The 26,416-nt window shown below is 34.5% G+C and overlaps 1 protein-coding gene and 1 long non-coding RNA gene across 7 annotated transcripts; both read right to left on the bottom strand.

The window, feature by feature from the left end:
* Positions 1-249: 249 nt before the first annotated feature.
* Positions 250-10,608, bottom strand: LOC127860510 (apoptosis-enhancing nuclease-like). 5 transcript variants are annotated; one of them, XM_052398617.1, is made up of 7 exons: positions 10,453-10,569; positions 9,266-9,360; positions 6,406-6,491; positions 5,918-6,046; positions 5,039-5,208; positions 2,455-2,611; positions 250-1,159 (listed from the first exon to the last, which is right to left on the bottom strand). In XM_052398617.1, the coding sequence occupies exons 3-7, from the start codon at positions 6,476-6,478 to the stop codon at positions 678-680; spliced, it is 1,011 nt and encodes a 336-aa protein (XP_052254577.1). In that variant the 5' UTR covers positions 6,479-6,491; positions 9,266-9,360; positions 10,453-10,569; the 3' UTR covers positions 250-677. The 5 variants fall into 5 exon arrangements, with proteins under 5 accessions (XP_052254577.1, XP_052254579.1, XP_052254575.1 ...); XM_052398619.1 differs by lacking the exon at positions 9,266-9,360 and adding an exon at positions 7,631-7,740 and having other exon boundaries at positions 10,453-10,539; XM_052398615.1 differs by lacking the exon at positions 9,266-9,360 and having other exon boundaries at positions 10,453-10,608.
* Positions 10,609-17,077: 6,469 nt separating this feature from the next.
* Positions 17,078-25,059, bottom strand: LOC127860883 (uncharacterized). Of its 2 annotated transcripts, none has more exons than XR_008039961.1 (3): positions 24,967-25,059; positions 23,130-23,246; positions 17,078-21,371 (listed from the first exon to the last, which is right to left on the bottom strand). It is a non-coding gene; the product is annotated as an uncharacterized LOC127860883 (long non-coding RNA). The 2 variants fall into 2 exon arrangements; XR_008039960.1 differs by lacking the exon at positions 24,967-25,059 and adding an exon at positions 24,740-24,938.
* Between the last annotated feature and the right edge of the window lie 1,357 nt (positions 25,060-26,416).

The raw sequence follows: 26,416 nt of genomic DNA, 5'->3' as shown, positions 1-26,416 counted from the left end.
CACTACCATCTAAAATGGTTTGATATAAAATATGATATAAACTATACTGCATACAATACTAAAATATTAATTTCAACTTAACACGTTTTCGAATTCATATACATGGTAATTTGACAAAAGGAGATAAAAAAGCTCACCATGTGCACGTTGTGCTAAAAATAGAGACTGAAAATGTTTTAATGTTTGAATAATGACCAGAAAAGTCAATATCAAAATAAACAGCTCCTTTATAAATCGAATAGATTGTCATTACATTTGCTAATACTATTAGTTTATTTTGAAGTAATTATAAAAATTCAAAACAATTGTTTTTTGTATTTCAAATATTGGCATTGAATACATTCCTCTCATAAAACATTAACACATCAATAGTTTTAAAGATAGTGGTGGTTCATGACCTGACAGATGAGAGCTCCATCTAGTTTACGTTACCAGTAACATCTATGACGTATTAACATTAAATTCTGTCAAGTTTAACAAATACCCAAACCCATGAGCAAAACACTTTTTTCAACTTGCCTCAGACTCTGGCTAGAACATGTCATTGTACAAATGGTTCACAGTGGACGATTACTCAATATGGTTTTAAGAAAAATCATTTGGTTGCAGACTTTTTGAAACTTTGTCCTTAGCCACTTCATTACAACATCACACATGTGAGTAAGATATATATTGCACTAGAATCCACAAAAGTTTTTTTTACTTTTCTTAGTTGTTATAGACTTAGCTTTTATAACAACACCGCTATCCATTTTAATCTTATTATTAAGAACAGACAGTTTACTTTCTGAGTTTTCGAAAAAAACTTGCTGTATATTAGATAAGCCCACTTTATAATCTCTAGGATTCTTTATGACCCAATAGTCATCATTTGCAATACGGTCTACATTTTCATTTCCTCCCAATCCACTGATATCTTTGTCCTCTGCAACGACATCAGCTTCTACATCTTTTATGTTAAAACAAATTCCATACATTTTGGTCCATGTATCTGTCATTGTTCTATTAACATAGCTGAGCCAGTCACCCTGGTTTCCATTCTTGGAGGAGTTTTCAGCCAGCCTATTGGTTTCCCACTCATGTCGTACAAGTCTATACAGAGACATGGCGGCACGGGCATCCTGTATGGAACAGTGGGGACCCACTTGAATCTGGAGATCTGCAAGAAGGATTAAAGGACCCTAGTTCTGGGCTGCCTGGGCTGTATGCATGTTGGTAAAGTGATGTCCCAGATTATCCTGTGCAGTATGCCCAGGCCAATCAGGAACAACACTTTCATCTTTTATTGTATTTTTCGATTAATGGAAGTCTTTACTAAGCAAAAATGCAGTCCTTGCTTGAATAACAAAGCAGACAAGATTCTGCAATATTTTTTATAGTTCTAGAACCATATTTCAGAATTGCTTCAATCAATCAAGCTTGCTATCAAACCAGGCCCAGATATTATGCATTGCCGTTAATAACGGGCTCTGGCCCTGAGGGTCAACTCGGAAGTAGCATTGGCTCATTTATCAGTTAATTGCAAAAAAGAGGTGGGGCCCGTGTTATGGCAACTTATGATCACCACCGACATGATGACCCAATTTAAACTATTTCTGACGTGATTGTGGTTTTCGATTTAAGACCTTATTGTGACATTTGATTGCATTACCTCCCCTACACCCTCTTCATAGTAATTAAAGGTGCCTAGAACGCGGGGTTGTAGACAGACCCCGTTTTTTTATATTGACCTCGTAAGTATAGTCTTAAAACTACCGAGACTGCGTAACTGGCACTATGTTTTAGTATATATATATATATATATATATATGATATACTATGTTTTTCAAAGGCTTTGTATTTGTTTTTATTTTCAAACATATCATTTTTTTAGAAACAAAATACTCGGAGGTCGTGTGACATCATCATGAGTCTCGTAATTGATGTCAACAAAATTGTCGATTATAGGTCTCTTTCTATAATAGGTCATCATATGATATACACTTGCTATATTAGTTCTACATTGACAATTTTCATTCAAAATCAAGAAAAGCAAACAGCAACTTTTCCTAACATGAGTTTTTGGTATGCAAAGTGTCACGAAATAAATTTGTTAAGTAATTTTCACATCATATTATCAGTGTCTGAAAAATATATCAAATATTTAAAGTATATAGCCAGCAATAAAGTAAAGAAAACAGGCACGCCCCCTGGTGGCCATGTTTTTTAATGATTAAAAAAGATGTTATCTTTTGTTAAAGAACCCAAGAAACACTTGCCCTAAATTATTTGGCAATCCACATAGACTTTTCTGACATTTTCCCCACAAGTAACAGCAGCAAAAATGATCCCGCGACTGTATATTGTTTAAAAATATCAAAGTACTTAAAAATTTTAGAGTAGAATTCTGTGCAAAAACAATTCTAGTACTGTACACAATCCTATTCCTTGTCCTAAGGTCCTACAGGTCTCTACCTAAGTGTTCAAGGGCCAGACTCTTGAGGGACCTCCTGTTTGCTCCTGGGCCCATCATGCCTCGGAATGTGCTGGTGTCCCGGATGAACTCAGGCTGTGGTTGGAAACCCAGCACATTGAAGTCCCTCCTCAGGTCGTGACCCACCACTATCTTACCCTGGGAGAAAAAACAACAAAACATTAAACTCACAATTGGTTTTAACACAAATCAGGGACGACACTTTCCGCTTTTATTTTATTTTATGCTTAAAGTAAGTATCTTCTGAGAGAAAATCTATTCAACCCTTTGCATGCTGGGAAATTTGTCGTCTGCTAAAATGTCTTCTGCTGAATTTCTAAAATTAGCATTTTCTTCGATTTTTTTCAAAGAATACTATCAGAATAGCAAACAGTTTGGATCCTGATGAGACGCCACGTTCTGTGGCGTCTCATCTGGATCCAAACTGTTTGCAAAGGCCTTTAAAATTCAGCTCCAGCGCTTTAAGGGTTAATGTTGAAAGTGTCGTCGGTGATTACAGTGATTAGCCTTTGTGGAATGCACAGGCTAATCTGGGCTGACACTAAATGCACAAGCCTCTTCAATATGTATTCAAATGTGTGTATTTATCTGGCAAGATCAGGCCGATGTTTTTAAATGTATGTAATTCTGGGTGTAGATGTATTGCTTTACTGGTATCACATTTTTCACTGTTTCTGGTCATTTAGAGAAACAACCCACACACAAATAAAAACACATTAGGCATGTTTTAAAATACATGGTAATTAATAATTTTTTTAACAATACATTTTTTCTTTGTGTTCAGAACAATGGCTCTCTTAAAATCCTGGCCATAGTCATTCAATTGTCAGAAAGCAGAACAGCATTAAAAAAACAAAACAAATTATTATTCGAAATTCTAAATTCCCAAGTGGTATATGACTAGAACTTAAATGAAGTGTAGTGACTATGTTATCTTTAAACCTTTCCCCATAAGAAACAAAGTGAAAATGGCTTTTGCAACCGGCATAAAACCAGAACATCCTGAGAGTAACTCGCAGTCTGTTCAGGTTTTATGCTGTTTGCTGCTCATCAGTAACTAAGGGTTGGAAATGTAGCCTTTAAAACTTCAGAGACATGGTTGCATGGGCAAGACTTGATCTCATGGTAACCTTGTGTTGTACCCCACTTTTGACATACATTAAAACATGACCTTGATAGTGGTTTGATAAACACAGAAAATGTTTCATCAAGATTGAGTCATAAATCAGGTATCAAGAGTGTTTATATATGTTTTCTTAGATTTGACCTGGTAACCTACACAATTGAAACAAGTGGCGCTTGATTGGTCATTGTATGCTCTGGTACTATTAAATGTATCCTGGGTATTCTTAAGTATACTTAAATGTACCCTGGGTACAGAAAATATACTTAACCGTACCCGGGAATTCTAATGCTAAATTGGTCAGACGTGTCAGCTAATTTTTTAAAATCATTTATGTTCATATTTATGTCAATGTTCTGTTAAAAATTACACTCGCAGGTTACTATTCACACTTAAAGGTATATTTAAGTTCACTGTTTCACCGTTACTGGTAAGGGAGTATGTATCAAACAAAAATGCATTTATTTTCGGTTGATTTTCATTTATGTTTTAATGCAACAATGGAACATAGTAATTAGCATCTTGGGTTCATTAACTGTTTGCATATGTAAACACAACAAACATCACCAGTGCGCATGCGTAACAAAAGAGGTCGATAAAACACAAGTCTTTTAACCCTTTCCCACTCAGACACAAAGTGAAATGGCTATGTGCAAACAGCATAATACCAGAACAGCCTGCAAGTAACTCGCACTCTTTGCTGCTCATCAGTATCTAAGGGTTTGAAATGAAGCCTTTCAACTTGAATCTAGTAAAAAAGGTCTTAAATGAAATTTAACTTTCTAAGGGACTACAAATGAGGGTCAAAATATGTATCTAAGAGGTAAAGGTTTAAAAAAACAAACAGCATTCATCTACTGGGATATTGTTGTCAGATTAAGAACAGGATCTCAAAAGCGTTCATCAACATAGCTTAAATGCATTGCAATATGGTGGGTTCTAGGCTTCACATTTCAAAAGTATGGTCTAAGTGACGAAACAAACTGAAATAACATCCATATTTACCATATAACCGTCTATTCAGTTTCACATGCGAGTCATCAATCTTTAGAACATTTTGAGGTTTTGCAGGATTCAGATTATATTTTTCAACATTTATTTTGGACAAAAAAACAACACCCTGAAATGACATGCATATTCTCAATATGGATCTCTTATAAAGTTTCATCGATCTAGCCTTAGTAGTTTCTTAGTAATCGCAGGATCCTGATTTCTAATCCAATGGACATATTTGGGGTTAACCATATTAACCTGTTAATAACCACTATCACACATGAACAAAACACCTCATATACTGTATTTTCCTTGAGTATGTTTGATATCTTGGTGATTGCAAACTCAATTGGAATAGCATTCCTCATATGGTAACTTTCCTGCAGTATGTTTGAAATCTTGTTGAGAGCCAACTCCAGTGGGATGGCATTCCTCGTGTGGTTACTTACCTGCAGTATGTTTGATATCTTGGCAAGAGCTAACTCCAATGGGAAGGCATTTTTCATGTGGCCTCTGGTGATGCCACTCCATGGGGTTCGGTAGTGAGTGATCGGGTCCTCTGGCATCGCGTACAGGTCACACAGTACCCGACCCTCACTGTCCACTATGCTGCAGCGACCTGACGAGGATACACATCACTAAGATATTCATACACAAATCAAGCAGATATACCAGCACTGTATATCAAGTGTTCCTTTAAGCCATCTAAAAAAATCACAAAAGAAAGGAAAATTTACTCAATTTCATGCAAAAAAGTGCATTATCTGCAAGTGAACAAATAAAATGAGAATTGAAACTAAATGTGTCAAACCAAAATGCATGTAAATGAATACCTTAATTTGAGTATCTAAATTGGTTTGTGTGATCTATAAAAAACTACGTAAAAGATCCATAATACCTAATCTGAAGATTTCAAAACGTGAATTTTCCCAATTTCAGGTTGTTTTTTTGTGTGCTAATTTTTCCAAATTGATACAGTACTAGTGCCTGATGATTATTATAATTATCTTAATTTTATTTCAATTACATCTAACAAAGTATATAGCTAAAATGTATATGATTATGTTCTTCTCATTTTTATTATTATAAAGAGTAATACTAATTAATTACTTGTTCCCAAATCAGTGGACTTTTTGCACCAAAAAAATTCCACATCCAATAATTGCATTTTTTCCAAAAATGGCCAGGAAAAAGCCTGAAGGTAATGAATAAATACAGAAAATTCTTCACAATAAATGACATGTCTGGGGAAAGCTTGTCAATAAAATGACAAGAGTTTTAAATGATTCACTGCTATTTCACACTTGATTAAAATGATGAAAACAAACCTAGACAGCTCTCGTCATTCCTCACTCCAACAAACTCACAATCCAGGGCCACATAGTTGGACAATGGTGGAAAACCAGTCTCATCTTTAACAGCATCCCACTGTCTTTTCCTCTTTGAACCTGGACCGCCTGTTGAATTTCCACCATATCCATTACAAGTACAATGCTTCTATGTATTGGCATATGTTTGCTTGTAAATGTTTGGAAATTGTCCTTGGAAATTCACATGCAATATATTGTCACACAAAAAATAATAGCAAACATTTTGTATCTCATTATGTTACAATACCACATCTAGCATTTAAATTTTGGCTTTTGCTATAAGGAACACTTTTTATGGATTCAATTTATCTTACAAAATACTCGTGATTTTGAGTGTCTATGGGGCTTAAACATGCTATTGGGAGTTTACTTTGTGCAAATGTCTACCTTGGATTGAAACAAGAGTTAGGGTTTAAATAACCAGTATGCAGCCATCAATAATGTACCTTTTCCTAAAATCACCAGTAATGGTATCTTCTTGAACACATGAATTTTTTTCTTCAAAAATCCTGCCAGCATGACGACTTCACAGCTGCAAAGTTTGTTAAAATAATATAACATTTCCATTATAGTATCTTTCAACCTCCATGTATTATGACTTAAACAAGTCCTTTTAAACAAAATTTAAGAAGTACTGGACAGTAAATGTTTTTCCATTTTTTGAAGTGTTAATTTATTATCTGCTTATTGATGACAATTACAACGATCATTCTCATTATGCCTGGCTTTCGTTGAGAAATAGAATAAGCATATGTGCATTATAACAAACCTTAGAAACCAATAAAAAGAGCTGATATTATGAGAAACATTGAACATGATACAGATTACTACAGGAAGCTAAATCTAGCCGGTATTTTGTTAAAACATGGTTGATTTAAATGCAGTGTCATGTTCTTATGTCCAGGAATACACATTTAACTATATATTTGCATATATAAGTATTATAACATTTGTGATTTTTAATCTTTTCACTTAACAAATTTATATTTGTTCATTACAAGAATATCAGTGAAACTGATGGATGCTCCCCGATGATGCGCTTTGTCAATCTATGTGTTTATAACCAACTAAAAAAATCTTTTATTAGCCTCGGTGACCTTGACCCCAGTGACCTCAAATCTCATCAAAAGGTAGAGGTCCTTGCAAGGTACCTACATGACAAATATGAAAGAGATCGGTAAAGTATTGAAGACGCTATGAGAAACTGTAACAAAAGCATGACGGAAAAATCTATTATTAGCCTCAGTGACCTTGACCCCAGTGACCTAAAACCTCATCAAAAGGTAGAGGTCCATGCAAGGTACCTACATGCCAAATATGAAAGAGATTGGTAAAGTATTGAAGGTGCTATGAGAAACTGTAACAAAAGTTTGACGGAAAAATCTATTATTAGCCTCAGTGACCTTGACCCCAGTGACCTCAAACCTCATCAAAAGGTAGAGGTCCATGCAAGGTACCTACATGCCAAATATGAAAGAGATGGGTAAAGTATTGAAGGTGCTATGAGAAACTGTAACAATAGTATGATGAAAAATCTATTATAAGCCTTGGTGACCTTGTATAAAAAAAACACACGAAAAATGCTATATGTCCTTCGTTCACATTTTGAAGGAAATTAATAGCCCAAGAAACCCCTACTTATAGCTGAACCTAAGAAATGCAATATTGTACCGTAAATAGGATGGCAATTCTTGTGCAGATCTTGATTTCTGCCTGACGTTCAATTGAAGGTATGAGACATATCATCGTGTATCAAAATTCTTTGACCCAGTCTTTTCAAACTAAAAAAAAAACACGAACAAGATGTGTTTGTGAAACACAATGTCCCCCTATATGATGTTTGACCTTGTAGGATGACCTTGACCTTGTGAAGGATGACCTTGACCTTGACATTTCACCACTCAAAATGTGCAGCTCCATGAGATACACATGCATGCCAAATATCAAGTTGCTATCTTCAATATTGCAAAAGTATACATAAAATAAGCGATTTGGGCCACAAATATTTGACCTCTTACCTTGAAGGATGACCTTGACCTTTCACCACTCAAAATGTGCAGCTCCATGAGATGCACATGCATGCCAAATATCAAGATGCTATCTTCAATATTGCAAAAGTGTTTATAAAATAAGCGATTTGGGCCACATATATTTGACCTCTGACCTTGAAGGATGACCTTGACCTTTCACCACTCAAAATGTGCAGCTCCATGAGATACACATGCATGCCAAATATCAAGTTGCTATCTTCAATATTGCAAAAGTATTCATAAAATGAGCGATTTTGGCCACATATATTCGACCTCTGACCTTGAAGGATGACCTTGACCAACTTCATGCCAACATGATGCCGATGTTGGGCCAACGTCGGTCTGCTATCTGGGGTATTCATTAATTTCTTTTGCAAATCCAAGAATAAACATTCACGAAAGTACTTTTAAAAAAGCCGAAGGATTTATTGGAGCCAATACAATTTCATTGGATATCAAACAAAAATAATTAAAGAGGCTAAATGAGCTAAGATCTGTATCATCTATTGAAATAAGTTGCCATTACAGCATACGGAGCCCGGAGACAGGGTCGTACGGTAAATCTTTAGTATATACACTTTGCTCCCCCCTTCCTCAACATTAGTGGCAGAAATTGTCATCCCTCTATGAAAATTCTTTGCCATTTTTTTTTTCTCGGAATATTGAAGCTTCCATCCATGCAAATAGCGGCATATTTTGGTACTGTGGTTGACTTCATATTTCGTTTTGTTCTGGCAATTAATTAAGATTTTTGAAAATGGTTTAATTGTCTCTGCGCTTCGGAGAATTAAGACATATCTGAGAAGCACAATGTCCCAAACTAGACTCAACAACCTTATGACTTTGCACGTTCATAAGCAAAGAACGGTTGCTCTTGACTTGACTTAAATTGCAGAGGAGTTCGTTGCTCGAGGAGAAAGGCGCAGCTGTGTATTTGGAAAATTTTAAAGGTGCGGCGCCATTAACTTAGTAATATCGTGCACTTTGGCCTAAAAACCTCCCAGATGTCACGATTAAGCCTTTATGTTTCAAAAAAAATTCCGGACCCCCATAGTAGCTTCGAGCCTTCAGGGCTTGCAGGCCTCCTGCACTTAGAGCCTAACCACTTTGAAAAGTCCGACGACGGCTCTGGGGGGCCAAGGAACACTGATACTGCAAAAACTGATCAACATTTACTTGAGACTCTACCACAAACCTACGCAAATGGTACCATTAAAGCAAAAAATAATATATACATCTATTTGTTTAATTTGTTTTGTTTTGGAACTCTATTCACCATAATTAAAACCATCAGAATGTTACCAGCTTAGTGTCACTATCAGGTGGGTCGCAGTACACCAATCTTTTGCACATCATGACTTTTGATGTAGCCTAAGGTGATAATAATTTAAATTGTCATTAAAACTGTTCTAAATTTCAACATAAAAATGTCAACAGGGATGGAAATTAGTGGTTGCCCGTGAGCCCTGGGGCCAATACATTTTGGCCTGAGCAACTCAAATTCAAAAGTTAGTAGTCTGGCTGGGCAACTTGCTTTTTAAGCTTGAAACAATTCAGTGCAATTAAACATTAAATGAAAATGGCGACTGTGATATAATAATTGGTAAATAAAATGCAGTTATCAAAGCCGATGAAATTATTTTACTAAGACTTATATTAGGACATAATACACAGAAAGTTTGTCAATTAAGCAATGTTGTTGTTTAGTTCTTTTATTTTATTTAAAGAAAGTCTTATATACACATGACACTACATGTACAACATACTGGGCTTGTTAGTCTTTTGCTGGGCAACCAAAATACTAAAGATGGTTGCCCGTGTGGGCAACCAATTGTAAAACGTTAGTTTCCATCCCTGGTCAACAAGAACAGTGTGTTGAAACATCGTCGTTTTTTAGGGTGCATGCAAAGGATAAAGTCTGTAGTTTGCCATACATGTAGATTTAATGTGTTTTTGAAGTTTAATCATTGCTTCTATCTATCTATCTATATTGTCTAACTCCCCTTGCGGGTATTATTGACAGGTGCGCAGTCAGTGCAAGATAAAAGTGTTAAAAGTGAATAAGTGAGAAAGATAAAAGTATGTTCGATTAATCATGCATGGTGAAGTGAGTTAAAGCTGATAAAAACATGTCTCTCGGAGTTCAAGGGGCAGAAGGGGAAAGCAGGGACCGCTTAAACCCTTCAAGATCTTTCCTACATTTGTCACAATCAAAGTCTGTGTAGGGATTCACACTGATCAGCTGGAAAGAGAACTGTGGCTGTGTTTATGAAGGGTTGCATATGGACTACCTGGGCTGTGTCAGCAAATTATCAAAGGCTCTGGAATCCGTTCAAATAGACTACTATCCGAATAAACCATATCCGGATTTGTGTCAGTTCAATAAGAATACACTATGAGGATGTGAAACATTTCTACAAATACAATGTTATTATTTGTGTAACCTTAATTAGACATTATTACCCCTTTAGCGCATGTTAATTGACATTAACATTAAATTACTGCAAAATTCACGTTATGGACTATTTATGTTGTTGTTGTATCTAATTATGGCTTCGTTGTCGCCTGTGGTCTCAAATTGCAGAGACGACTGTTTTAGTCGTTTCCATCTATGTGCTGTATTTTTCTCTTGTTGCATTTTCACATGAATTTTTCGGCGTAAGCTGCATAAGCCAGCTTTTCACCCTGACTTGACCTTTGTAAGTGTCCAATAAAATTCAAATAAAATTTCCCGCGGCTAGGTACGAATGAATACACTTCATTTATTCCATTGGCTGATTTGAGTATACCACCAGAACATTGGAAACATATCCGCGTCTTTGTACCACTGTTTTGGCCGTCACTAAAACGCTTACGGATTATGCATACAATATAGATAACGTTGAAAACTGCATACGATATGAACAAAGAAGGAAATTGCATACGATATGGACAAAGAAGGAAAATGCAGACGGGCTTTAATAAAATGGATTTAAATCATTATTTACACGTCACTAAGATGCGCAACACTTGTAAATGTGATATTTTATTAAATATAGTAACATTATTCTCCATTATTATCCATAGTACCGATAGTTTAATCAAAAAGAAAATATTTAAAACCGGTTGAAGTCCGTCGGTAATATGTTACGGGTGTAATTTTTCGTTATTTTTTCTTTGCAATTTCGCATATGTATACTATATACGATTCCGTTTAAAATAAAATATAGAAACGTTATCGCACACCTATGATGACTAAATTTGATTTTATTTGTGAATTGAAACCTTCAAATACATAAATGAGATTAAGGGCGATCCGAGTTTAAGCAACGTAAATTACTGCGCTATAATATTTAACAAAAAAAAGTCGCGGAAATGTGTACATTACAAAGAGTTCACCGGTCCAGTTTTATTAAATATACATTAACGAATATGTTATGAGATTGTAAATGGTATTAAGAACCGAGCACGTTTTGCTATTGAGTGTTTTTCCCGATATATTGTTGAACTATATTAACTTAAATATAAGCCAATCGGCCTACTACAAACATTCAAGATATAATAATTAGTAGTAGTAGTATTCGAGTTAAGAGACCCCATGCTAATGAATATCCATCAATTTCCGCAACAATTATCAGTTTGATGTGACGATAATCTAGAATATGTTACAAATGCTGTCGTTATTTAACAACTCGATTTGTATCTAAGAACAGAGTTTAAATGTATAAATAACTGTAAATCATTGTATTTATTATTTAAATAAGAACATAAATTAATTTTGTATATTACTCGCCGACGGGAATAAGTTAGATGTACATTGCTTATACATCTTCTCATTATTTATACACACACAATAACATTTATCTGTCAACAAAATAATTGGTTAGATTTACAGCCACTAAAAATAAAATTTTAACACAAAAAGAGAAGTGCCGTCTGTTCGGAAGTGTGTAATGACCGTACAATATGATTTATTTGTTTAATAAAAAAATATGGAGTAAGAATCCGAGCACCTAGGACTATAAAACAACAGAACAGCTACGAGAATTTAAATTCCAGTTAGAGCATAATTTGCTTTATGTTATAAGATATATGTATAATGTAATATAACATTTTTAGCAGTATAGTTCTTACCCCGCACGTTTAAAACGACAGTCAATTTATATTTATTTAATGAAACAATATTAGAACGTTGGAATGATGATACACCGGTTAATAAAACACTAGAGACTCGATCTGTGAAAAGGGGTTTAATGTACATGTGCGTAAAGTGTCGTCCTAGAATAGCTTGTGCTGTCCGCACAGGCTAATTAGGGACGACACTTTCCACATAAACTCGATTTTTGCTTAGAAGAGACTTTCGTTAAACGAAAAATGTCACAAAAGCGGAAAGTGTCGTCCCTGATTAGACTGTGCGGACTCCACAGACTAATCTGGGACGAATCTGTACGCACATGCATTTAAACTCATTTTCACAGAGCGGGGCTCATTATGTATTTGCTAATATTTATTTCAAATGTTTTGAATGTGCATTTTCCTGTTGCTCATATGAAATAATAAATATAATTCAAAGTTTTCAAAGTATATCGGCAAGCAAAACATGGTAACTAATGGAATAAGGGCATACTCGAAATGGTAAAAAAATATCTTCATGTATCTACTTTAAAACGTTAAGCATTTGGTGTAAACTTTTATGTAAAAATGAGATAATTAAATAATAACTTGATAGAACAGTATCTTATTAGTGTTCACAGTTTACAAAACAATAACAATTTGTAATAACTTGTGAGCTTACTTATAAGAGAATGTCACAAATATCAAACAAACAGTAGTCTATACGATAAATCATCGTATATTGTGAAAAAGAGTTGTTGAAAAATCTCCAGTATAGGGTCAGTAACATAAAGATTATGATAGTGCTAATGATAATACTAATAATGATGATTATATCAATCACGGTGATAATGATAGTGATGATTATACAGCTAGGAAGGGCAAATAGTACGATAACACTGAACATGAGGCGTGGTGCCTAAGTCATAAGTCTACAAATACAGTTTATTTTACACGCTATGGCATTTCCTATGTATAATACATACATGCACATGCACTTGTGTAGTGATTAAAAACTATTGCAATATTCGTTTCAAAATTGTAGTATGATTGAACGTACGTAGGTCCCCATACTATAAATAGGGTACTCGCCCATCGAACATTTGGGAAGGTAACCGTAGAGAAACGTTTAAGCGATTAAATAGTACGATTATACGTTTTATCGAATTCAGTTCATAAAATTGCTAAACGCTAATGTGTACAACTCTTTATGATAGAAAAAGTTTTATAAAATTAAACAAACATCTATATTATAGAACTATTCCGACAATGCGTAGAAATTCTGATGGGTATTTAGGCCAAACAATGTTATTAATTTCCACTTACATATACAAAAAGTAGGAGAGATAGGTCGTAAACTTGTTTTTACTATTCAATTGAATAAGAATTATTTATTAATATACAAATGACATGAATTCAACTTTCAAATCTCTGTATAATCTCTTTCGTCAATTGTTGGCAAATTACAATTATTAAATTTAGATAATATGATCGCAAAATATACAGCTGGTTAATTAAGTGTAATAAGCAAAAATGATGAAAACTTAACATGGAATACCAAAATAAACTTTGGGGTTTGTTAGGGAACCAGTAACTTGTTAACCTTTTATACTCCTCGTTAAATTAGTGATAATTGATGTTTTTTAGGGTTCACTAGAAATAATGTTTTATCTGTCTAATTTGCAAATGTAATACTTTATGTGTATTAAACTTATTATAAACGTAAATGTTACCATTTGATATATGTATATAAAGTTGTAGTGTGTAATAGTAAAAGTAATTCCCAATAATTGTGGCAAAAGTAATTTTCATGTACCATATTTTGATACAACCTTAAACGATATGTATCTAGTGTCTTGTATTATTTTAATACTATTTTAATACACGATATGTATCAAAAATAGACACAGCGTTTTTAAAGAAGACAGATAAATAAGCATGAGATCTATCAAATTCAACAACAACATTTATTTCAGCAATGAAGCTTACAATAAAGCTTCTAGCATACAATAGTAAATGTCTGTTTTTAGATATATTCCGTAATGGAACAAATACTGATTGATAATGCTACAAAAATCAAAAAGTAAACTCACTGATCGCCTTCCCTAAATAATTCTGTAATTGTTGTTACTTCGAACTTCTGTTTTGAGAAATAAAATTTTGTGAACTTAATGCTGTTACAATTTATGTACTGTTTTATGTGGCCTGTGAAACAAATTAAAATGTATTCTGTTCTGTTCTATAAATATACCTCTGGTTCAGTTGATTGTATTTATTATTTGATAAAGGAGTCAGCATACTATTAAAATAAAATTGGTAGATTTTTGCATAAGCGTTTACACGCCAAATTCGATTTTTTAAATACACGGAATAAAATTCTCATTATATTATTCATTTGAAAATGAGCAAATAAAGAAATATAGAAATGTAATTATAATTGTATATTTGGTAAAGATATTTCATTCTCCATTTATGTAATACCACTTATGATGTTGTGGTTGTTGTTGTTATAAAGCCACTTGTTTACAATGTATTTAATATAAGAGAGACGGACATACTTTAATAACTTATCGTGTTAATCAGTTTTCAAAAATACAATTTGAAGATCAGACGCAATGGAAATATCGATTCTTTAAGCATTCTTACGTGATTTACATATCATCAAATATTTTATGAAAATATTAAAGTAATGTAAAGCTGTGTGATTTAAATCAGAATGAAGATGTATAACATATTCCTGTCAGTTGATATTCTTTACAAATGCTTTTATTTGCCTTTATATATATATCAGCAAAAAGAGTTAATTAATACAGTATCAATCCTGTGTATTATCTCCGTTCATTGAAAAATACAGCGTCAATAAATGACAGACCCCAGCATATCCACATTATGTGTATAATCCTCATAAGCTCTCAACGGACCTACCACTGGGTTAATGCATTTTTTTTCCTGCGCACCTGTTAGTTTTGATCACCGATAATGATCGCTGCTCTGTGACCACAGCAGGATATCAATGAACGGGGATAATACACAGGATTGGGGCCAATATTGAACCCAATAAAGTACATTATTGTTGTAACTATGTACTGCATAGCTATTGAAGATTGCAAAATGGGTCTTTCGAACTGGGATTCATGTGTATTTTACTGTAAGGTAACTTCTAAATGATTTTTGGGTTTCATATATAGTTTTATATTATAACAAAATAAGTAGTTCTTTGTCGTTTAAGAACATGTATACTACATATACAATATTATCACATTCTATATACACTTATACAATTACTATTGCCAATTCATGATTTTGCGATATGTTGTCTGAGGAAGGACATTTGTTGCACTCTTTAGGATTTTTGCATCCTCTTTAAGTATGAATATTTAGATTTTTGCATCCTCTTTGAGTTTCACAGTGAGTGATTGACTAACTATGCGATTTACTTTTCGACGGTGTGATGACTGACTGCGCGACTGTTTATGTAAGCGAGTGACTGACTGTAAGAATGTTTGAGGGACGGACTCACTCCGCGAATGAACATGCGATTTACTGACAGTGCGAGTTTACAAGTGCGCGATTGAATTACAGTTACACTGATTGAATAATTTGGCTATAACTTTTTTTCATCAAACGCCATAAAACTGATAGAATGTAAAGAATGTATGTGATCTACCGTAAATTCGGCTAATGAAAATATTGAGCCGGAGGGAACTCACTAATTGACTAACTGTAAGAATGGGATTGATGGACTGAATATGCGAAAGAAGCTGTGAGTGAGTGACAAGTGGGGTTACTAGATTAACCGAAAGCGCGCGCTTTCGGTGTCGGTACCGAAAGCACAAAAGAATTACCGAAAGCGCATTGAATATATGCGTCCGTCCGTCCCTTCTTCGTTAATCCGTCCGTCTGTTCATTCGTCAGTTCGCTAATCCACCCGTTCGTTCGTTCCTTCGTACGTCCGTCCCTTCGTTCCTTCGTCCGTCGGTCCGTACGTTCGTGCGGCCTTTCGTTCGTACATAACATAACATGAACTTTGTTCAGTCTGTGCGTCAATGTCACCTATCAGCCTTATCGTTACTGTCTCTCATAACGCCTCACTGTGGTGTGGTCTTATGTCAAATATATCTATCTTGGTCTGATGTGCGGATGTAGTATCTTTAAATGCGGCACATGCAATACAATAATTAATTCAAGCTAGTACACTTAACAAAAAACACGATATTTCTTTATTTCCGTTATCAGTTTAAAAATGATGGTATTACTAAACAGTAAAACAGATTAATGCACATGGCCGCTAGATGAATAATGTTATACAAGTATTCTGGGCAAATTTATTATTTCAAAACATTTTTAGTCGGTGATGTTATTCACGTCCAATAAATATATCAGTTCTTCTTATCAACCAGATGCCTGTTGTCTACTACTGTTTCTTATCATAATTGTATATATATAATACACCATCAGCGGCCGAGCGCAGAATACTGCGCTTGGCCGCTAATTTTTGTTGTGTGGATTGCATCAAATTAAAGGTCAAATTCCGATATTGTTTTACAAAAAAACTGCTTTTTTTATATAAATATATCAAGCACGTAACAAAAACATACGATATTTCCTTATTTAATGTAGCATTTTGCAAAAGTAAAGCGCTTTATATATAACCAGGTTTTATTATTTCTTTCTGGTTGAGTAAAAAAAAAAATTATAACATATAATATGTGTGCATAATTTATAAAAAGAAATAAAATGAAACACTTGATGTTTTATAATTTTGTTAAGTGCGCGTGCCATTGAACGTTAAGTTAAGCGAGAGATGGGAATTAAATTACCGTACACATAATTAAGAACTGAAACTATTCTGTCAGCTTGATTTATAAATCATGTTTCATCGCGCCAATATATTCATTATTTCAAAAATTGTGTATAAAAGCAAAACGATTGAAATTATGTCCGAAACCCAGCGTTTCACATAAAATGACCTTGAACATAACGCCAGCAGACCCGATTGAATACACTCCATTTATTCCAATCAGGTAAATAACAAATACAATAATAAAACAGGGGAAGTCTACACTGTGTATTAGCAACCTGCTGTGATTATCCCTATCTTGTCAGCTCAATACACAGGCACCTGGCTACCGTACTGGAAAAAAAGGATTAACTGTCAAAATAACTGATTTCATTTATTGCTAAACTGTTGTGTACATTTAAAATTAACAACGAGAATGGATCAATATCACCGTTGCACATTTTTATTAATTTCACAGTAATCTGTTCTTTAAATAGTGATAGCCTAATGAAAGACGGCGCTAATAAAGAATAAAGTGTGAAGGTGGATATTGAGAAATAAGATCCATTTTCACATGATAGATGGCAGTATAGAATGTAGTCTTATATAAATAAAACACATTTAAGACATGGATAAAAGATAAATAAGACACATTTGAATCTCGCATTTCTTAAAAAAAATAAGCACGTAGTCACAAATAAATAAGATACGTTTAAGAAACAGAAAAAATATATATAACATACATTTGCATATTTCATTTCTTAAAAAAAAGCTCGTGAATCTGAAGCAATACATTTATTTCTGACACATTATTCTAAAAGTCGACAGACAACATAAGTTCAATGAGGGAACCACAATTAAATAAGATCCATTTTCGCATGATACTGGTCTAACGAATTTTTGAAACATTCAATTAATAGAGAGCAATATCTGGCTGTCATCATCGAACCTAAATTTGGTTGCAATGGAAGTCAAAATTGATGTGTAATGTTTTGTTTTTCAACTTCTTGCTCCAGAAAATGTTTTTTATTTACTTTCTCCATGTACATTAGTTAGTCCGTTTTAGCGTTATGATTAACTCAAAAATAATGGTGAATTGAGTGTTAAAGATTTTTATCAAAGTTGTAACATTATGCAGTTCATAAGGAAGACGTTATACGAAATCTAGCAAAATAACGGCGCACAGACATTTCACTTAACAAACGTAGTAGGTGTACGTTTCGGCGGCTACTGCGTCTGACTGCATTAAAATAATTACAATGCTATCAAGCAATGATCGTAAAATTATATTTGTTTAAACACACACGGCAACATAAAAAAACGTCTTTTCATAATATGTAAGCTTTCCGAAACGTCACATTTCAACGTTGAAACTTCTAAAACGCAGTCAAATTTGACCTTGCCCCGGGTCTCACAAAAATGAAAAAAATCTTATATAAGGCCTATTTTGTTAAAACTTTCAAAATCTTCTCGTCCATAATCATTGGGCCTAGGGCTATCAAATTTGGTATGTAGAGACATCTTATAGTCCTCTACCAAATTTCTTCAAATTTTGCCCCTGGGGTCAAATTGGATCCTGCCCCGGGGGTCACAAAATTGAACATATGCTAATAAAAGGTCTTTTTTATTATAGTGTCAGCCCTATTGAAAGGGCCAGCCAATTCGGCTTATGAGACACCCTTGCGTGTATACCATGTACCTCCCAACTCCTATCACTATGCCAGGCGCCAGGCGGATAGAAGTCGGTAACCATTCATGTTTAACGCTCACGGCTCACGAGCCGGCCATATCGTGAGTGCTAGTATAAGTGCTAATATAAGGCCTATTTTGTGAAAACTTTCAAAATCTTCTCGTCCCTAACCCTTGGGCCTAGGTCTATCAAATTTGGTATGTAGAGACATGTAATAGTCCTCTACCAAATTTCTTCAAATTATGCCCCTAGGGTCAAATTTGACCCTGCCCCGGGGGTCACAAAATTTAACATATGCTTATATAAGGCCTATTTTGTGAAAATTTTCAAAATCTTCTCGTCCTATAGGCCTATATTTAAGTATTTGCACATGCAGAGAATATTTGAATAGCCTTTTTTCAGCAGTGGAGCGATACAGGGCCATCATGGCCCTCTTGTTGTATAGTATCAGGTACTTCGTTACAAATGTGTTTCTTTTGCCGTTGATAACTGAATTTGTCATCCGTCCGCAATAATAATAGCGCCTTCAAGCGTTCCATAAATAAACTGTGAAGAAAATGGAAATCTGGCTGGCTACACTTGGCGACAATATGGTTATAGATCTTTCACGGTGAACGGCAAACGAATTGAAAAGCGATTTTTTTAAATATCCAACAAAGGCGTCGATGATACCAGATTTATAAAAACACGTTTTCAGGTTCACAAATACTGACTATAATCAAAAGACGGTCATTATGTATTACGGCCAGAGCGACGCTTATTTGGGACTATCGCACGGAAACCGGAAACGAAATGATCGCGAATAAGACAATTAAATGATTTTCACTTTTTCCATTCACCTATATTTATACTCGAACTGTTATTGTTATTGTTGATGTTTGCTTACAGTTTATACTTAACGATTGTTAGTAGCATATATTACAATATATGTTTGTACTGACCGTATATTTTAATAAGACATAAACTGTTGCTTGTTGTTTTTACAGCTTATTATTAAGTTATCTTTATTGTCGATAATGAGCCTTTGCACACACTTTTTCGAGCCAATGTTTGAAACTTAAACGGAAAAAACGATCGCTTACATCTAATTTTACTTTGATTGTTCGTGTGTTCTGCTGTTAAATGACAAATGGTCGATAAAGTGAAGTAAGATCAACAAATAATACCCACTGTAAGAACGTGACCGTCGCGTTTAAACGTGAACTCAACGAACGTTTCTATTGTGGTTCGCGAACGTTATCTACATCGTATGCGTTAAAACAATTTATATCAATAACTGCATTAACCAAAATTAAAGTAATATTTTCATAAAATTATAATAGTTGATGACTTATTATGCATTTTTCAAAAAACAGAATTTAAAACAAAGTGCATGCATTTTTCAAAGAACAGAATTTAAAACAAAGTACATTTAAAAAAAATCTTCGTTTATATGTTGCTTTGAACCAAAACAAGAATCATTTGTGGCTCGGCACGAGATAAGGACACCACAATCTTGTCAAGTGATGACTTCTTCATTATAAAAGTGCAAAATCTGACAAATTAAAATCAGAAATTTTAGCTCTGACTTCTCAATAGGGACGAATTTGTGACACTTTTTATGTTTACTATTTAACACCGATTTTGATTAAAATCAAAACAAGTATCATGTGTGGCTTGGAACGAGATCAGTACATCACCATCTTGTCAGGAGATGACTTCTTCATTATACAAGTGTAAAATCTGACACATTATAATCTGAAATTTGCGCTCTGAATTCCCAGGTGGGGACGAAGTTGCGACACTTGTCATGTTTAGTCTTGGACACCGTTTTCGCAAATTTTGTCAATAAAAGCCAAACGATTTTATGATATGCAGTGCATGTAATGACCAACCTTATGACTGTAAGCCTCGCCACAAATGCCGTTGTAAATGGTTAAACTGCTTAACACGTACATTGGGCCGAAAATTTGTAACAGGCAAAAAAAAACATAATGATATCATGGATGAAATGAAAAGACAAATCCAGCGTATTTCATAAAAAAATAAGATGATTGAAAGGCCATTACATAACATAACAAGGTATGTGTTTGTAAAACACAATACACAATGTCCCCTTTTGAGCGATTTTGACCCATATATTTGACCTTTGACCTTGAAGGATGACCTTGACCTTTCACCACTCAAAATGTGCAGCTCCATGAGGTACACATGCATGCCAAATATCAAGTTGCTATCTTCAATATTGCAAAAGTTATGATTTTGACCCATATATTTTACCTTTGACCTTAATGTTTTTGTAAAAAAAAGTGTGGCATGTGCATAATACACTCCATTTAAAATCAATGGATGCAATGTAAAAAAGTACATTATTCACAGGGAGCTAGAGACAGACAGAGTTGGAAACTAAAACAAGCAAATTCATTGACAATGTGTAAACAGTGCTGAGTGAGCATAGAATTTCTTGTATTCAAATGCTTGTGCAGAAACAACATAACATGTCTACATTATATTCCCTTAAAATACTTTATCATGCTTAAAATTCATAATTATGGATGAAAGGCTCATTAAAAAACAGACACAAGATATACATTTATGCCATTATAACCACATATTCACCCTTACAAATAAAACTGTATTTTTAAATTCTTTGATGAAAACTGACCTCTTAAGTCTTCAATTAAATACTTGATATGTTAAAAAGGTCCATCACAAGACAATTACTGGGCAATACATGTATATAGTCCGTGTTACCACCCACACACAGCTCAAACTGACGGTTAGATGTACACATGGTAAGGTAAGGTTGCACCAGGATCTGCCAGGTTCATTTGTGAAGATCTGCAATGAAAATATATAACAATGACTGATAATGTATGACTGCAACGTTCCACAAACACATCAATAATACATCAATACAGTGGTAACTAGAAATGGCGCGGCAGAGGCCGACGCGTATCCCCACGCCGAATGTTTGACCTAGGTGTGCCCCAGGGTTGGTAATGGGGCCATGCATAGCTGAGATTGACCGTATTGTCATAAGAGAAGTTCATCATCAATTAGAAGTGAATTGGTGTAGAAATGAAGAAGTTATAGTAAAAGGCAATTTTGGGTGGGTGTGACATATGTGGGCAGGGCGCCCCAGGGTTGGTAATTGTGCCATGCATAGTTGAGATTGACCGTATTGTCATAAGAGAAGTTCAGTATCAATTTGAAGTGAATCGGTGTAGAAATGAAGAAATTATAGTAAAAGGCAATTTTGGGCGGGTGTGGTCTATGTGGGCGGGGCCCCAGGGTTGGTAATGGGGCCATGCATAGTTGAGATTGACCGTATTGTCATAAGAGAGGTTCAGTATCAATTTGAAGTGAATCGGTGTAGAAATGAAGAAATTATAGTAAAAGGCAATTTTGGGTGGGTGTGGTCTATGTGGGCGGGGCGCCCCAGGGTTGGTAATGGGGCCATGCATAGTTCAGATTGACTGTATTGTCATAAGAGAAGTTCAATATCAATTTGAAGTGAATCGGTGTAGAAATGAAGAAATTATAGTAAAGGCAATTTTGGGTGGGTGTGGTCTATGTGGGCGGGGCCCCAGGGTTGGTTATGGGGCCATGCATAGTTGAGATTGACCCTAATGTCATAAGGGAAGTTCAGTATCAATTTGAAGTGAATCCGTGTAGAAATAAAAAAGTTAAAGTAAATGGAATTTTTTGGTGGGTGTGGCCTATGTGGGCGGGCGCCCCAGGATTGGGATTGGGGCCATGCATAGTTGAGATTGACCCTAATGTCATAACAAAAGTTCAGTATCAATTTGAAGTGAATCCGTGTAGAAATGAAAAAATTATAGTAAATGGAAATTTTTGGTGGGTGTGGCCTATGTGGGCGGGGCGCCCCAGGGTTGGGAATGGGGCCATGCATGGTTGAGATTGACCGTATTGTCATAAGAGAGGTCCAGTATCAATTTGAAGTGAATCGGTGTAGAAATAAAGAAGTAAATGTAAAATAACCTAAAAAAATGAGTGATAATTTCTGACGCAGCCCCACCCCAACCGCTATAACTTTTGACCCAGGGGTCAGATCAAAATTCCAAATAGTGCAGGGTCGCACATATGCTCATAGCTACCATGTGTGTAAGTTTCAAGGTTCTAGTGCTTTTAGTGTAGGAGGAGATAGTGGCCAGGACGGACGGACGGACGGACAGACGGACGGACGGACGGCGGAGATAACCACAATATCCCCACCTTTTTTTCAAAAAGCGTGGGGATAACCACATGTTATTTTTCCCTGCATTGTTGTTTTTCTTATTGAACTTAATATTTGTAAAAATAACACAACACATTATTAATCAAATGATACACTGTTATCAACATGAAAATAAGATTTTTGTTTTGTACATAATTTATTTCTGTTCCCTCCAGATATGCATAGTGAAAAGAGCTAAGGCATTTTTGTTTAATAAATTCTGTTAGTTTTTATCTAAACATCCGCATACCATGGATAAAATAATCAATAAATCATATGTTGTTTTTACTAATGGAAAAAATAGAATAAATACTAAACACAAATGAGGTAAACAATACATGGTGTGAGTCATACCATACCTGCTAATTACAGTATAAGCACATCTTTTGGTACAATGTCATTATTCCCAATCAGTATGTTATGATGTGGATCAGCTTTGGACACATGCCCCTACATGTATATCATTGAAGTTCTCACTGAAACAACAAGATACAGGCCTTAACAAAATTATTGCAAAATATATATGTGTGGTTTTAATTATATTTAAACATAATATATTACAAATAAAAAAATGCCCACACAAGTATTGAATCTGGTAACAATCTTACCAATATTCCAAAACATATGAGCAGACAACCTTTAAATTGTCTAAAACTGGAAACTATAGTCTCTTAAGTGACTTCCAAATTTGTGTTGTTCTACGTTTTTTATTTCTATATTTGTTTTAACGAATCATTATCTTTGTGCATCACTGTTTTAATTTCAACCTGATCATGAACACTTAACTGACATTGACAACGCATTCATTAATCCTTTCAGTGCGGGAACCGAATTTTGAAGGCCTTTGCAAACAGTTTGGATCCAGATGAGACGCCATATAACGTGGCGTCTCATCTGGATCCAAACTGTTTGCTATTCTTATAGTATTTTTTGAAAAAAAAAATCGAAGAAATGCTAATTGTAGAAATTCAGCAGACAACATTTTAGCAGACGACAAATTCCCCAGCATGTAAAGGGTTAATTCTGGTGTTACAAATAGAATTGTGATTGCTTACAGTCCATTACAGGATTGCACACAGATTTTTAAAACAAATTTTATAATACATGTTCAGTCAAGTTACCATTACCGGATCAGTAGCGTAATAAAGTTGTTCTGGTGAAAAGCAATAAATGTTTTGAGACTTCTTTTACATCAGTTTGATTAAATATTACCTTTGCTCACTGATTCAGCATATAGTCTTATTTTTAAACGCAGGCAAAATGTATTTGTGATACCTTTTTTTCGCTGCAGAATTCATGCATTAACAGATCAGTTGTAGCCATAACGGATCACGTGATCGAAACCACTCAGGGGGCTTCTACCACGCTATTTGAACTGTCGAAACATGACCTGTGTTGTTTACAATGCCCAAATTACATTGCCAGTTGTAAATTATATTCATTTGTTTTTGTTATAATTGTTTTCTATATGTGATTGAAAATGCTGTGTTCAAAATATCATCCAAAACTGACAACTATTTATCGGGAAGCGCATTCTTGAACATGAAAGTGATCCTCTATGGGTAATGATCCGGTAATGGTAACTTGACTGTATCTACTACAACCCAATTCCATATTCATTTGACAGTCTTTCAGCTATCAATTGATCAATCATCTTAAAAATCAATAAAGTGAAAGTTGAAAACTTTGAGAAGCATATAAGCACTAAAATTTATCAAAGATGTGTTACTACAGTTGATGTCATTTTAAAATCGTATAATAAGAAATGATTTGACAGATAAATTGTGAAGCGTTTTAGATTTTGACAACTGTGTAACAGACAGAAATATCCGCTAAAATCGTCATTATGAGTGCCAATACGTCTCATAAACACGTTATGATTGATGAAATATATTCTTTTTACAGGAAATGTTTTATCCACATACTACTTCTTGAAGCAAACAAACTGAAAATCTATGAACAAATATACCTTGGCAAAATCCAGAAAGTTTATCCGAAAATTAACAATGTTGATCTGCCATTCCATGCCCTACTGTTTTGATTGTTATATTAACTTAGGTTAATCTACACCATAAAATATCAAAATAAAAAAGGTAAACATCAATATTTAAGTATCCATCGTGTATTTTTAACATCAAAAAATAAAATTAAAATAACTAAACCATAATAAACACAATAATAACGGACAGCGATTACCGTCTGCAATTTCCTTCTTTGTTCATATCGTATGCAGTTTTCAACGTTATCTATATTGTATGCAAATTCCGTAAGCGTTTTAGTGAGACCCCACTGTTTTACTGTATGAAACAATTTTATCTCTAATGAAAAGGCTTAATAGATAGAACAGTTTTACACTCAATTCTCGACATCAATACAGTTTGTGCGTACACCTTTTATTTTCAGAGTATTACCAGCGCAAAAGCGTTTATACTTAAAAGGCTATGTTCTCATATTTAGTACTTACTTCCATATTCATGTCAACATGTTAACATGTAAAAGTATAAAGAGCAGTGGAAGCGAGGCCTCACTTTAAAGAATTGCATTTCAACCCGCGAGGTTTCGGGTCAAGTCGCGGACATTCAGAGTTTATATACAGGTCATCACCGGAGTTCGCGGTCAGTAAAATAATCGTTATATAATAAAGACGCTATCCGTGAACTAGGTTACCTGGAATTTTCTTTAGACCAGAAATATGTTAAAAGAAGATATTCAGCAATATAATTATGGTATGTCAATAATAGATTCTTAATGTGTTTTCAACAATACAATGATAAATATTATTTTTAATAAATTTAACAATAATTATTCCACCATATTGCCTGATGTACTAAAGTGATATTATGAGCATGTAACAGTTTATAGGTGTCTATCGCAACCGTTGATTATTTTTGATGTTTCTACTTCATATACACTTATAGTAATTTATGCAGCATCAACATACTAAAACAGTATACCAGAAAGAGAAAAATAATGCATTTGAATATAAACCGTACTTTCGTTTGACAACTGATCATGCGTTTACGAGTTGAACCTAAATTTAGTTTTAGTGCAGATTTGTTCATACGACACAAAGACACAATATTGTTTTACGGATCATTTCGGCTTACAGGACTGGGTGGGTCACGTAAGAATATCGAATATAAAATATATTTTTATAAACAACTGGTAGCAAGGTGAGTTGCAGATAATTGATCAGTAACCACATTTTAACTAACTATTTTGACCTGTTAATTCTTTTCAGCTCAATTCAACAGTGCAAAATGCCCATAATATCACTTTAAGCATGAGCACGATGATTCTCGATACTGTTAATAATCGAATCAAATAGCAATGCCCGACAGACCACTAAAACAGGTTTGTTCTCGTGTGGCCGGTTGACTCATATGTTTAAATTTCACATCCATTCTTCTTTTGGTTTTCTGTTTTGTATCTATAGGTTTATGACCAGCAATATGTTATAATGTAAAATAAGCCGCGAAAACTCCCCGTAACATCCCGTACTGCGTGTGATGCAGCTAAGAACTGCACAGAAAAAGACATTCGCTATCTTTGATCTCATTCATTAAACTATTTACGCCGTATATCTTTTTTAAAGATATTTCTTGTTTAATTTAATTAATATCTTAAGTCTGTTTGTTTCCATGAT

Source organism: Dreissena polymorpha, chromosome 15 (assembly GCF_020536995.1).
Source record: "Dreissena polymorpha isolate Duluth1 chromosome 15, UMN_Dpol_1.0, whole genome shotgun sequence".
NCBI classification, from domain to species: domain Eukaryota; kingdom Metazoa; phylum Mollusca; class Bivalvia; order Myida; family Dreissenidae; genus Dreissena; species Dreissena polymorpha.
The sequence above is the reverse complement of the archived record's forward strand: the minus strand, read 5'-3'. Positions and strand labels throughout refer to the sequence as shown.

Excerpts from the sequence above, each read along its gene's own strand:
- LOC127860510 (XM_052398615.1), bottom strand. The coding sequence starts at position 6,478 with ATGCTGGCAGGATTTTTGAAGAAAAAAATTCATGTGTTCAAGAAGATA. Across the intron at positions 5,209-5,917 it reads GAATGACGAGAGCTGTCTAG|GTCGCTGCAGCATAGTGGAC; the intron begins GTTTGTTTTCAT and ends TATCCTCGTCAG. Across the intron at positions 2,612-5,038 it reads AGATATCAAACATACTGCAG|GGTAAGATAGTGGTGGGTCA; the intron begins GTAAGTAACCAC and ends TTTTTCTCCCAG.